This window comes from Melanotaenia boesemani, chromosome 23 (assembly GCF_017639745.1).
Source record: "Melanotaenia boesemani isolate fMelBoe1 chromosome 23, fMelBoe1.pri, whole genome shotgun sequence".
In the NCBI taxonomy this organism is placed as follows: Eukaryota; Metazoa; Chordata; class Actinopteri; order Atheriniformes; family Melanotaeniidae; genus Melanotaenia; species Melanotaenia boesemani.
Window position 1 is genome coordinate 18,903,324 of NC_055704.1, and position 14,817 is coordinate 18,918,140.

At 39.0% G+C, this 14,817-nt stretch overlaps 1 protein-coding gene across 2 annotated transcripts; it reads right to left on the minus strand.

Annotated features, from left to right (window-relative positions):
• Positions 1 to 9,608: 9,608 nt before the first annotated feature.
• Positions 9,609 to 14,370, minus strand: pus7l (pseudouridine synthase 7 like). 2 transcript variants are annotated; one of them, XM_041977115.1, is made up of 11 exons: positions 14,279 to 14,353; positions 14,167 to 14,193; positions 12,956 to 13,776; positions 12,328 to 12,487; positions 12,019 to 12,238; positions 11,775 to 11,873; positions 11,579 to 11,660; positions 11,117 to 11,282; positions 10,792 to 10,918; positions 10,250 to 10,303; positions 9,609 to 10,163 (listed from the first exon to the last, which is right to left on the minus strand). In XM_041977115.1, exons 3-11 carry the CDS (start codon positions 13,737 to 13,739, stop codon positions 9,840 to 9,842), a joined length of 2,016 nt encoding a protein of 671 aa, XP_041833049.1. In that variant the 5' UTR covers positions 13,740 to 13,776; positions 14,167 to 14,193; positions 14,279 to 14,353; the 3' UTR covers positions 9,609 to 9,839. The 2 variants fall into 2 exon arrangements, with proteins under 2 accessions (XP_041833049.1, XP_041833050.1); XM_041977116.1 differs by lacking the exon at positions 14,167 to 14,193 and having other exon boundaries at positions 14,279 to 14,370.
• Positions 14,371 to 14,817: the final 447 nt, after the last annotated feature.

The following is a 14,817-nucleotide window of genomic DNA, read 5'->3' on the forward strand; positions in this document are numbered from 1 at the left end:
AAAACATTTAGGCCAGTTTTATTTTTTAAAAAAATTTCACACATTTTACAAGAGTTCTTTAAATTATACATTAGGTTTAGAGTTTGAGTTTAAAGTAGGCTGACAAGTTTGTTTTTTCTTCTTTTCAGGGTTTTACATTTGGCTCTTAGCAGCTTTCTGTATGAAACGCTCTGGATACGCTCACATTGGGGCGGTGTAGCTCAGTGAGTAGAGTGGTCGCCTTGTAACCTGAAGGTTGCCGGTTTGATCCTCGGCCTGTTGCGCTCATGTCGAGGTGTCCCTGAGCAAGACACCAAACCCCAAATTGCTCCTGATGGGTCGTGGTTGAGCGCTTTGCATCCCAGGTACAGTAATAAGTGCTATATAAATACAGACCATTTACCAGATGATTTAGATGGTGTGTCAACCAATGTAGAAAGTGCTACTAGAGACTGCTACACCTAAGAGAAGATCCAACAACCAAACTGCATAAAAATCAGCTGGATAAGAGTTATCTTGACTTGTTGGGATGACCCAAGACTCTTGTTTTTTCTATTCACTGATATTACTGCAGGATATGCCACTTCATCTCAAGAAACAAAGAAAGATGCTGCACATATAGTGAAGCTTTGACTGACGAGGTCAAAGTCAAATCCTATTTGATGGTTGGGCACATAGAGCTCTTCAACTATATGTAAAAGACGTTTGTCATTGTCTGTGATGATCTCTCAATTTGTAAATTCTTTCATTTAAACATTTTTTTTATTCTTGTTGTTTTTCTTACACCAGAGGTTAGAACTGAGAGGATGTCCTAAATTATAACTGTGCTCCTAAATCTATCTATTTTGCTGTAAAATGCAACCGTGTTGTATGATGTACTGTATTGAAAATGATGTGCCCAAGACTGGGAATCATGAGCTCATATTAGTATGGGAACAGATCAAGTGAGAATTTACAGAATGGCATGTTTATTGCAAAGAACTCAGACATTAGGCACACACCAACTTCCACGCTAACTTTATTTTTTATTACAACTTATTAAAACAACTTAGTGCAGCAAAATTGTTATGACAAACACTCTTTTTTATCTAAATTGTGAGTTTTCTCTCAGTCCAGCATGACTCACTGCACCATCTATAGGTACAAAGTGTCATTACATAGTGTCATTACTTGAGCGAATGGGTCAGAATTAGCTGGATAGCGTGTTAACTTCAGTAAATATCTCAGCAATGTAATGTTAAATTTAGTTTGCTTTTGAACATTTAAGCCTTTTTTCCCTTTTATTAAATGCTTATACTTTTATCTTGTGCTTATCCAAGATTAAAATAGAAGGAATATACTTAACAAAACTCTAAAAAGAAAATCATGTGCCTTTCAAGACATAAGACAGGAGAAAAAAGCATCTTAAAAATCTAGATACCAAGGACTAGAATCTGGTGATACATTTTTATAATGTAACACCCAAAAGGTATTTACTATGTATAGCTTGACGAGCTACACTTTGTATTAGAAGAGACAGCTTAGCTCAATATAGTGACTGGAAAGGGATCAGCTCCTAAAATAACTCTGTTATTAGAGGGCATTTTGTAATAGAGGGAGTGATTTCATAAAAAGTAAAAGCCACAAGTCGTTTTGATAACTTACTGGGTGTGGTTACTGCAAATTAGGAAAAAAAAATTCACAAATATTTGAGCCATCTTGAATATTTTGAAAGTGTTCCTACAAGCAGGCTGCATGCAAATTATTGCTAATATACACATAGTTACACAGGAAAATTAAACAGCCTTACTGTAATGTTGAGTAAATATAGTTACAATTAATAAAATATACAGTTAGGAAAGCTCCAGCTGGGTTAAGGTAAGTCAAATGGTCTATTATCAGTTGTGTGTTTGACACTAAGTGAAGAGTTTGATGGCCACAGTAACAGAAACCATACTGGACCTCTACAAGAATCTAAAAGCATTCCCGTATTTAATCAGCATGTGACAAAGCTGGTTACATTTTCCAAGTATCTCCGACCATCGTTCTTTCCGACTCTGACCTTCAGATTTTTTGTTCAGGTCAACAACCACGTTGTTGCAGACCTTTCACATTAGTTTGGATCTCAGAATCAGAAAACTTTATTGTCTGTCATTAACAGAAAAACTGTAGGCGTGGCTAACATGGTAGAGACAATGTACACAAAATATCCACTTCAGACACACTTCACTTGAAACCAGGTAAAAAGTGACAAGTGCAATAAATACATTTATTATAAAAGAAACTGATAGTATTTTATGTGCTCATATTAATTGGATAAATACATTTTTTTCAAATGTTCTTCTTAATAGGGGGTACTTTGTAACAGTGGTCTGGTGGGAGTAGCAGGAAAGAACTGTACATGTGATGACAAATACCTTTTGTATAACTTTAGTATATACAAGAGAGTTAAGCTTTTACCCACCAAGAAGACTGGGAAGGTTATCATCATTGGGGGCGTTGTTTCTGGTCTAGCTTCTGCCAGGTAGCTGCAGAGGTTTGGGATGGATGTGACAGTGCTAGAAGTTGGAGTTGGAGGCAGATTTGCAACATTTAGGAAGGGCAGTTGTGCTGCAGATCTGGGGGCTTTGGTGGTGACAGGGCTGGGAGGGAATCCTATGGCTGTGATCAGTAAGCAGGTTAATATGGAGCTTGCCAAGATCAAACAGAAGTGTCCACTGTATGAAGCTAATGGGCAGGCTTGTGAACAGTGCACAAGTGTCCCAAAAGAAAAAGATGAGATGGTGAAGCAAGAGTTCAACTGACTACTGAAGGCCACATCTTACCTCAGCCACCAGCTGGACTTCAACTTCCTCTACCACAAGCCTGTTTCTCTGGGACAAGCACTGGAGGTCATCATACAGCTGCAGGAGACGCCTGTAAAAGATGAGTAGACTGGACACTGGAAAAAGATTGTGAAGACTCAAGAGGAACTTAGGGATCTTCTCAACAAAATGGTGTCCACAAAGGAACGGGTCAAGAAGCTCCATCAGCAGTATAAAGAAGCAAGCAAAGTCAAGCCACCCATAGATATCACAGCCAAGTTCCTGGTGAAGAGCAAACACTGCGATCTGACTGCACTCTGCAAATAGTATAATGAGTTATTAGAGATGCAGGTAAAGCTTGAGGAGAAGCTACAGGAGCTGGAGGCCAATCCACCCAGTGATGTTTACCTCTCATTGAGGGATCAGCAGATCCTTGACTGCCACTTTGACAACTTGGAGTTTGCCAACACCACACCTCTCTCCACCCTGTCTCTCAAGTATCGGGATCAGGACGATGATTTTGATTTTGCTGCTGCAGCAGCCAGAAACCACCTTGACTCCTAAAACATCCACAGCATTTTTGACAAATGTTGAAGGAACTTGGCCTCCTTAGGAGTGTAGAATCAGCCCAGGCCCTTCCAGCCCAGAGTTTCAGCGCCCATGTCTATATATACCCTTATATACTTGTTGTCTCACCATGTCCACACTGACCTGAATGGAACCAGGATTTGTTGGTGCCTTTGCCACATCGAGCTGGAGCTCACCCCCCTCACGCTGTGAGAAAACGTTTAGCACCACTGCTTCTCATTTATCTTGTCCTAACCTTACTGAAACATCAATCTAGTGCAATATAATCAGAAAATTTCTTAAGATGACCATGGATGGTGAAGTCCAGAAAGACTAAAGTGGAAGACAGATTGTCCTTTTGAACAGTTCTTACGTTGTTGACCACTCTGTTGAACAATGTTGGGTGTGCAAATGTTGGTTATCCACTTTGGTAACTGACAGTCCAGAAGACAGGAGGCAATCCACCTGCATCTCTGTTGGTTTGTCACTTAGAGGTTGAGGAAAACCCACTCAGCTCGTATAACACCATTGTTGAATAGTATAGAAAGCATTAGAGAAGTTAAAATAATGTAATAATTGCAATGCTCCCCAGCTTTTCTAGGTGGGCATGGGTGCATTTCACCAAATAATAACATCACCAAGTCCTGGTTGTGTGTTTGGTGGGCAAACAAATTCATATTCTAGAGATTTTCACCATGACCCACAGCTAAAATCATTTCAGTTCTCAGACAACAGTACCACCAGTTATAGTAACTGGTACCATTGATGTATAACACATTTGTAATTAAATTATATTAAATTAATTTCATTTAGGCTCTTATTGTGCTAAGTGACAACAAAGCCCTCTCAAGGCATGTTTAAAAACACAGTACGCTTCAATGTGTGGTCAAATTATAATCAAATAAAACAAATTTATTGTAGGATCCACATTAGTCCAAATTCTAATAACCATTTTCAAATAAGCAAATTCAGAAAAACATGTCTAGGAAAGGACACTAATGACTTGCATCTTCTTGTAGATCCAACCCTCCACCTTGAGCATGCATGGGACAGGGGGTGACAGTTTAAAGGAAAAAAAAATCCCATTTAACAGAAAGATAAACACTTCCAGCAGAATCAGAATCAAGATGGGTGGAAATCTACGGCAACTGGTTGGGGATGAGGAGTACAGGACAGAGGGGTCAGCAGTGCCATCTCTAAGCCAAGGATATCGGCTGAGAAAGAAACAAAGAAACACAAGTAATGGCAATAATAATCTCATTAACTTGTCATACATGGAGAGAAAATAGTAAAGAAAAATGGAGGTAAGAGCTCAATGCACCATGGGACATCCCCCAGCTATAAGCTTTATAAAAAAGGAAAGTTTTAAGCATAATCTTAAAGGTAGAGAAGGTGTCTGATTCCCAAACCCGAACTAAACCATCTACTACCAGAGGAGCAACTTGGTTAATCAAACTCTTGCTGAGGCCAGTCAGGAGAAGATAGAAGACTCAGTTTATGGGTTTAACAGCATGAAATGATTATACCTATCTTTTCCTGTTATTATTATTAGAAGGTTAAAAACTCATGGCTGCAATGTAAGTGACCCAAGGAAATTTTGGGGGGTTTCTCTGCTTTTAAAGTTGTGACTGTTTCTGTCATCCAAGTAGCCTAATGCCCTGGTTAATGTTATATCTGTCTTTCCTTATTATTGAGGAAAAATGCAACTTTATGCACAATTTAGACTCTATTGTTTATAATGATCCTTAAAATCTAATTCAAGAACTGGTAGAGTAAACTACTCATTTTAACTTACAGCTGTCTCCATTAGCTACTCCTGTTCATGGCTGCAAATGCAAGAATAATTCATAGGGTTCAAGTAATTCATAAACTGTGAAGTTAAGTCAAGAAAACTAATGTAGGTTTTTTAGAGCATAGATGTGAACATAGTACATTTAGGATATTTATCATTTCTGATCAACAAGGCTTCAGTTGCAGGCAGCAGCAAGCAAAGCTAGTGTTATTGTCCTTTCCCCTCTCAAATAACACCATTAAAAATAATGAGCCTTCACTTCTCTGGAGTCTTTACTTTTGCATAGACTGCTCAGTGTACTCAAGCAGAGGTTTAACAGTTTTGTTTTTTTTCTTAAGATTACAGTGTGAGAAAAATTCAGTTGAGGCAAGTAAGCCATTAATAGATCATGTTCAGGCAGTTAACCATGATCCTGCTGGTGTTGTCTCAGAGTTTTAAAAGTTGGGCCAATCTTTGGGTCACACATAGGGCAGGAAATTAACTTTTTTCCACTGGCTGTACTTGATGACTGGTCACAACCAAAAGTCAACAAATGTTTTATAACTTTTCACTAATTTTATTTTATATATATATATATATATATATATATATATATATATATATATATATATATATATATATATATATATATATATATATAAATATATATAAAGAAGAAGTACCTGTTCGCTATGTAGAAATTCGGTTTGCATTGTGTTTGGTTGGAACCACAGTGTACCATGGTGTGTGGTGGTCCAAATTTAATGCCAAAGAAAATGTGAAATCACACAGGATAAAGTTGTAACATGCATGAACTTATCTTGGTTTTAAATACTTATCATGACCATGTTAGGGACGTTTTCCTAAGCATATATTCTGCTTTTCATTATTGCTCCTTTGGAAGTAGCTGCAAACTTAAAATGTTTTGAAAAATGTTAATCTTTTATCACATCTTTTTAAATGAAAAGAGAATATATGTATTTATTAGTACACACTGTGGACTATGGATCTAACTGTTCCGGGTGTACAGTAAGCAGTGATGCTCCCAAAGCATTGCTGCAGTAATGTAACCTTTAATCAATCTCATTTGATGCAGGCATTGCTTTTTCCCCGTCCTCTCCCCTTGTCGATATCTCAGCTGCAGTTATCAGGTCAGTGCATTTTCCACACGCAGGCTTCTCACATGTGGGATGCAAACTGGATTTCATGAAATGGATGATGGTCCAGGTTCCAGCATTTTAACTGATGAATGACACTGTGCCGTAATGACACGGACACATCAAGTCGTGTAACACCACATATGTTCATTTTTACTGTTCCTCTTGCAGCATAACTACAGCAGTAGAAGAATCAGCACAGATGACATACTAGCATGGATGTAATTTAGTTTTGTCAAGAACTTAAATGGTCTGTCTATGAAATGTGAATTTCATGTGGGAAAAAAACTTTCAAAGTATTTTATAGTCTGGTTTTAATAAAATAATAAAAACTGCATGCTGATTAGCTTCATTCCTTGCAATCAAAGTACCAAAATCTAGACCAAGAACCTATGTGTGCCTACATTTAAGTCAGTGTGTCATTTGAATACATTGTTTAAACCAGTGCAACAAATGCAAGTGTACAAAAAAAAAAAAAAAAAAGAAATCCAAAAATCCTAAATTGTGCATATTCACGTTTTTATGTGGAGGCTGGACAACTCTAAAGGTCTTTATTGTATTAATGAGACCAAAGTACAGCAAGTCTGTTTTCCTGAGATTGGTCCAGATGCATGTTGACACAGTAAAAACAGCAGTATTGCTTCTGCTTATCCAACCTATCATGACCGTGCACAGCCATCACATCTGGACAATATTCAGCCGTGGCTCCTGCAGCAACACGGTTGACGGGGCCTAGAAACAACAACAAATACACACTTGGAGACACTGTCTCTCACAGGCGCAGACAAGCTCAAAACACACACAGGTACACGTGCGTAACAGTGTCTGCTCTGGTGAAAACACAGAGCAGCCTGCCAATCAGCCACAGCAGTTCTGACTGGTCAAAGGTCGCTTGAATGTTTATATGACTAATCATCAATGTTTGTCCCTGCATGTGCCTATGGATGAACTTTTTAAACTGTTTCTTTTTTGTTTTTGATTGTTTTATGCTTGCAGTAAGAGGTCTTTAATTCCTTCATTACTGCTATACTGAAGTATTTTGGCACTGATTTAGACTCAAGACTTATTTTTTTTATAATCAAGTACAGCATGAAAATCTGTAAAATAAGGCATTTTATAGAGTTCAAGATCAGTTGTCTGTGCTTATTAGACTTTAGGGTTTGCATGCACAATAACTCTCATACCCTTTTCCTCTGGTCATTTGGCCAAAATTAGCTCTTCTGCCTCTCACACTCCTTCTTATTTGAGAGGAGGAATACAGCACAGTACATTGAAAGTAAACGTCTTTCATAACCCTCTCTTTCTTTAGCCTTTGCTCAGCCTTTCGACTTACGAGACATATAATAATTCTGTCATCTGTGCCGCTGAAGTGGGTCAACATTTATCCACAGCCGGCTTGACCAAGAATCAGCCTGAGGCTGAGGGAAAAAGTTGCTCACTGCTATCTGTCTGGGAGAACTGGGAGAACTTTCACTGCTGAATATAGTGTACTGTCCTTATTTCTCTGCCTAGAAGGAGGACAGCATTTTCAAGAACTTACAACACACCAATGCCAATTAAATGTTAACAGTTTCTAATGATTCAGTCTGTAAGTATAATCTTGATTATAAACTCATTTTTCTGATGGTAGTGACATTTTTGTTTTTGATTAATTTTTGTACCAAAACTTCACCAACAAGTGAAGGAACTCATTACTGCAGACACTTTAGCTTACAGGCAGATACTTAATCAAACACTGCTTTGGTTTGATGACAGGTTACGTGTCAGAACCAACCTCCAACTGTACAGAGAATCACTTTACATATTCCTGAGAGTAATGGGTATCTGACACAGCTTGCAGGTTTATCCTGTGTGTGTTATTAATGAGCAAGGTTTTATATGCTGCTGTCTTTAAGCATTCCTATCAAAATTTCATAAGTTAATTCAAAAGGAGGCAAATCTGGCTGAACTTCCCTCGATAGGAGTGTCTCAGGAGCAATGTCATGCTGTGTTATGTTTTTTATTGGATCCTAAAATGGCTTTCTCATTGAGCCACATGTCTTAATTTACATGTGGAGTGGATCCTCCATACTGATGTGGTGGATTCAGTCACAGACGAGAAGTGTAATATCATTTGAATAATATGCTGCAGGTGCTGTTTTCTCTCAGATAAGGATGTCATTATCGTCCCAGTTTAGCTCAGAGTAATCTGATGCACCCTGCAGCAGCTAAATTCCTCTTTAAATGATTAGTTTAAACCAGCTTTTCTTTTTTACCAAAAAAACAACAGCAGGGCTATGCCTGGTGTTATTATGTCTGCTGTCTCCATCTAGTGGTAGTTTTTTTCACCTACATGAAAACATGCAGTTTTCTTTGACAGTATTCAGATCTGTTTACCTCTCGATTACCTCTGGGCCATTGGATCACAAGAAATAAAACCTACAATGTTTTACAGTGTAACCATCCTGCTTGACTATGAAGATTGAATTCTTGGGACTACATCTTTCACTACATCTGTTTTTGACATATCTGTGACTAAAACTTCTCATTCTTTGTACAGGTGAGTTTTTATAACTGTTAAACTTTTTTTAAAATTCTTTATTCTTCTTATGCTTGATTTGGTTAAGTGGTTGGGTCACAGAAACTAGCCTGGAGTGTCACTTGAATGGTATTAAATAACTTTATGGCTTTAAAACTCCACGTTTCTAACTTGTTTTGATGGCATGGTGACATTAGTTAAAAGCACAGCATCACACACTAGCAACTGGATATCAACAAACTGGTTGTTTTGAACATGAACTGTGGCTCATCCCGCAAAGAAACCCAGGAGGACATTATGGGTGAAAGCAAAGAGAGAGAGAGCGGGACAGAGAAATAGTTAACATCGGATTGATTTTTACTGGCTGGAAAGAGCTCAGAGAAGAGATAGGATCCAAGACGGAGGCTGAGTTAGTTTTTGTTAGAGGCCACCTCAGTGAGAACAGCTGCTAAAATTCAGTAGTGAGGCTTTAAGCATGATCCAGGGATTTTGGAAAAAATATTGAAGGGAAAGCAAATTTGACCATGATCCAAAACATAGTATCAAAATCATCAAATTAAAAATGTACTATAAAAAAATTTACAGGAGTATGTACAAGTTTTATTTTCTTTCTTTTCATTAAACCAGACTGTTTTCACTTGGCCAAATGATTGCTTATTAGAGTGAATGCATGCAAAGCATTGTTCTTAATATTTACATTTAACTAAGTGGGAAATGCCAAAGTGCAGGTTGGATATAATTAACACCACAAATTGAAGAATTATCACGGTAGTTATTTTTAGAGAACACAAAATTTCAAAAGAAATGTGCAAAACATTAAAAAACATAGTTGATGTTTTTGATTAATCTAGTTTTTATTGAAAGCACAGAAGACTCACAGTTTACACACTTGTACACTTAAATTTGTTCACATTTGGCAGTGGCACCGTTTCAGTACACATTTCATCAACTGCACATTCTAATGTTTCTTTATGTGAAGTCATGTTCTTTTTCTGAGTACAACAAACCAAAGTCATGATGTATTACAGTCACTGACAATGAAAAACAAAACATCAACTACATTTTCAAGGGTCACACTTCATGATCTCTCTGAGGCAGATGGTAGCATAACAGGAGGAGTCCAGGTCAAAGTTTAGGGTGAGTATGAGGGAGTTGGATTCTGAAGTCTGAAGTCCTCCACCATCAGCGCTGGCTGCTCTCTGCAGCCGGTTGCTGAAGTTGTGTGGGACTGCCAGCAGGGGGCGGTAGCAGCCAGGCAGGTTCAGTTTCAGGCTGCTGACTCTGAATCTGCAGTCGCTCAGTCCGTCTCTGGCCAGTCTCTCCTTGTACCAAGTCCCCATGGTGTTTTCTGGATATTTCACCGTGTTTCCTGGCATTGGTAATAACACCTGACGGCACAACGAAGTAACGTTTTAGTTCAAATAATTCATCGCATTAAGCTGAAGCTCTAAAGGTAGCTCATTAAAGTCCGAACCTGTTGTAATGTGTAAACCCTTGCCTGCTCTTCTTCATCTGTCACCACGTGGATCTGGAAAGGCAAAGATAATGAAAAGTTTGCTTTATCTCTTTGCTTCAGTGAAATGAGTCGTTCTCCTGTAATTTCGTTCTAATTTGCATTTGCCCAAAAAGCTAATGTAACCATCCTTTTATTTACTTACTTTGTTTTCAGCTTTTTAAATGCTTAAACACTCATCTGCTCATTTTTTTTGTCCACACTCTTCTTCAGGGTTTTATACTGCACACATGATTCTCCTCAAACCGAGATTTAGTAGAAAATCCAAATCTGAATCCAAATGGGATTCAACATCATGGCTGTTCATAGCCTAGCATAGCTTTTTGATAATGAAGTATCAAGAGGCAAACAAACAGCTTGATATAGTTCTAGATATCTGCTTTAAATCAATCCAAATTCTGTGGAAAACTATCATTACTGACTTTGAATATAGTGAGACCTCTCTATTGTTACAGATACATTAAAATGGAAGCAAATGTCTTAATATTTTTAATATTTCTTACCTGTGGAGAGCTGGTTCCTGCAGTGTCTTGCATGTTGCTTTGCCCTGTCTGCATCCACACCAGATCTCCTTTTCTGACACAGTGACCCATCGTTGCTAGCCTGTGTGCCGCTGCTTCATTCCACACTCTGATAAATACAAAAAGATCTAGATGACTATTAAAATGACACACTTAAGTACTGGGTACTCTTTGAAATTCCCTTGACATTCATATTCTAGTTGAATAACTTCATAACAAGACACACAAACAGCAAAAATTATTACCTTCAAAACAACATAGTAGTGTTAAAAGTCTGGAAATCAGGTGTTTACTTTGACCTACTGACCTGCTACAGTAGGCGTGAGGATAGAAAACCCTCATGCTGTGGGGCAGGCTGAGCCAGGCTTGGACACAACCACCTGGACCGGTACCATAGCGGTTCAGGGCTCGAAGCATGAGCCGCTCTCTGGGCTTGGACAGCGGCATCAATGCCAAAGCCTCTTTAGCATTACCTAGTATCAAATGTAAAATAAGATGCCTGTTTGTTTTAAATGGTTTTAAAATATCAAAATTTGGATTGCCAACAGGTCATATGGCAGCTAGATTAATTATTATACCCAATAAAATACCAGTTTTTTTTTAGCAGATTATTTGAAAAAAGGAAAGAAAACACATAAATAAAAAGAAACTTATTCCAGAAAATTGTTAGTAGTGTTGGACTGTTGCTTGATTTATACATACATACACTGAAAGAGAGACAGTATTACCATTGAGGTGAGATGACAAGATATGTAACTGAAATGATCACCTGTCTGGAGGAAGTGTTGCTTTGCTTGGCTCTGAGGATCATCGCCTTCCTCTGGAGTGAAGAACAGATGCACAGCACTCACCTGACACACACACACAACAATATACATCAACACAATCATGTACAGTCTGACAGAAAATGACTATTTTTGTGAGAACTGTCAGCTCCAGTTCACTTTGACTTGTCAGTTTCTCACCATGTCCTCTTTCAGCAGAGCCAATCCCACTCGATCCGACTGAACGCTCTGTCCACTCCCAAACCTTTGTGGTCCGTAGTAGTTTACAAAACCTTTGGTCTACAGTGGAGAAAGACCGTGGTGAATGAGGCAGGAATAAGAAAACTGCACGACACATAAAACATTTTACTTATACAATAAAGTGGAGACATTTTTTACTTGATTGTTGTCTATATTAGCACAAAAAAACACACATATTTGGTACCTTGACATTCTCCACTGCTTCTTTTACGAGGGCTGCCAGGCGAGTGTGTATTTCTGCACCCGAGGAGTGTGTGTCAGTTGCTCCGTGGGGTCTGAGATTGCGGACAACCAGGTCAAAGTGATTCCCCTGCAGTCGTCCCAGCCTGAGAGGCTCGCTGACAGAGCGGACCTGAGACAGGTGCATCCCTTTCTTCTCAAAGTCAGCTGTCTTCTCTTTCAACCTAACGATACACACAATCAAAAATAGTGACTTTCACCCAAGGGTTTGATGACCAAACTAACCAAATCTGTGAGAGAGAGACAGTTTTACCGTTGAGGTGAGATCTTCTTGACCACCATGGACTGGTAGGTGATGGCCCTCTTATCCTTGATCCCAGCGTAGGTAAAATCCGATGGCAGGATCCCGAGAGCGGCCGCCATGTAGCTGATGGCCTCTAGAGTCTCTAAGTTCTCCTTACACAGTGTGAATGCTGAGAGGCCACACACACAACACATATGAATGTTTTTCACTACGTCTAGCTTTGTAAATGTGATATTATGGTTTTCCTAAGCTCATTTTTAACCTACAAATTAGCTTTGATTTGCATTTGTGGAAATTTTTTCCAGAAACCACTAAGCCAGTTAGCCAGTATGTAACCAAGATTCTGGCTGTCGCACCAACTCCCCATTTCATTTGAGACAGGTGGGATATTTGCATTCTTCAGTTTCGTTCACAGCAACTCTTTATACGTCACTGTTATTCCCATTTAGATCCAACTGGCATCTGGTTTATTTTAGTTTGTGTATCACCCTTAAAAAAAAAAACTAGATGTTCTATCATGACTGCTTGATGATGCAAAGGCTCTTTAGTGTACCCATCACAATTTAAACCAATACCAAAGTGTGTGATTTTTCTTCACCCTACCTACTGTTTCTATAGTTTTAATCCTCCATCTTACCAGTGTAAATATCTTCTTCCTTGCGTTCCTCTGCAGTTCTCTTCTTCGGCCTCCGGTTCTCTCTCAGCCTGACTGATATTGACGTCCTCCCCTGGTCAATGAAGCTTTTCGTCTCCACCAGCTTCCCAAACCTTCGGTTCAGAAAGTGATGGACCGCTGTCCTGTGCTCCTTATTGTCATCAGGTCCAAATGTATAAGATGAGCCTTGCACTTTGGCATCTATAAACCTGAAAAAGTCCTCTGCTTCATCCTCTTTGACCAGTCGAGAGAGCTCTCTGTAGTCTGGGTCTTCCCTCACCCTGATCTCTGGCTGAATGGTGACAGTCATGAGGAAGGGGAATCGGTGCCTGATGGCCCGGTGGACACTGGCTCTCTGGTGTTTGTCTGTGAAGGATCCCAGAGAAAGCTCCAGCTCAGCTGGATTTTTATCTCTGAGAGTCAAGACAAACTGTTCAAGTTCTTCACTGACTGACTGGCCTAAAATGACGTCTAAATCAAAACTCCCTAAACTTGGCAGCGGGGTATCTACCCCCCACTCTGGTGAAACATCACTGTCCTGCGACACTAAACAATGACTATTCTCCTTAAAATTTGCACAGGTTTTTTCATCAGAGCAGGCAGAACCTGGTGTCTGTGTGGCTGCTGCTGTTTCTACATATTTCCCATTAATGTCAATTTCAGTCACCACAAAGTCTTCAATTATGTTTTTGATGCTTCCAAGAAAGCCTTCATGGTTTGATATGAAATATGCAGGGACGTTCACAGCCTCACTGTCTTGCTTCATGCTCACGTCTTTCAAAAACAGGCAGTTTTGACTTCTTCTGTAAAAAGGACAAATATATATATAATAAGCATCACCAAACTTGACAACAACGCAACTGCAATGCAAAGCACTATGCACACACACGCACCCACACTATGTATATGTGTGTGTGTGTGTGTGTGTGTGTGTGTGTGTGTGTGTGTGTGTGTGTGTGTGTGTGTTTGTGTGCGCGCTTTAAAATCTGCTGTGCGTGTTTCCCGCACAATGGATTATGCTAACAGTTGGGTCAGGACGGTACTTTGAGGTAAGACGAATTTTGACAAGGCTCAAAAACCACACTACAATCCTTTAAAGGAGAGCAAGTGCTTCATTTGCTGAAGGAATTTTATGTTCTTGCGAAATTGTCCGTCTTTTTGCAGAAATATATTTAGCGTGCTCGTAGACCTACCTCCACTTCGATGACAGATAGCTGTTCCTGTTAGAGCAGAGAAAATAACGTACATTGCTGTCTCTACGCTGTAGTATAAATGCAATATGATTTTATAAAAAAATAACTTAACTGTTTGTTTACGTAATTGCACGACAAGCGGCACGTAAACGAGACACTTGTAAACACAACCACGCCAGGAGAACTGGGGCTTCTTCCGCGTCATGTGACTATCACGTGACTTTTCTTAAAGAGACCGGCTGCTAATAACGTAAACGTGCCTTTAGTCGAGTTTTAACATTTTAAAGTGGTTTGTTTTAATTAAGATGGATGCACATATGCAGCTTGAATGTGAGTTTAACCGTAACAAATGTCACAGTTTCAGAAAAAATACGCTTGTTTATTTAAAATGAAGCATTATTTCTTAATCACAAGTGATCATCTTTGTTTTGCATAAATACACAGATATACTAACTAGAAAATATATGACCTCGGCATGAACATGCTAATGGCCACTTATAGGGAACTTAATATTCATACATTCATATTCATATACATTACCGCTCAAAAGTTTGGGATCACTTTCCCATTTTCTATAAGTCTGTTGTGGAAAGTGCAGTCAGTTTTGCAGCCATCTGCTGGGGCAGCAGCATCAGAGCAAGAGGCTTAAAA

Coding starts and splice junctions, on each gene's coding strand:
- pus7l (XM_041977116.1), bottom strand. CDS start 13,739: ATGAAGCAAGACAGTGAGGCTGTGAACGTCCCTGCATATTTCATATCA. Junction 12,488..12,955: donor GGAAGAAGATATTTACACTG/GTAAGATGGAGG, acceptor GTGGCCTCTCAG/CATTCACACTGTGTAAGGAG. Junction 10,304..10,791: donor CAGGAACCAGCTCTCCACAG/GTAAGAAATATT, acceptor TTGCCTTTCCAG/ATCCACGTGGTGACAGATGA.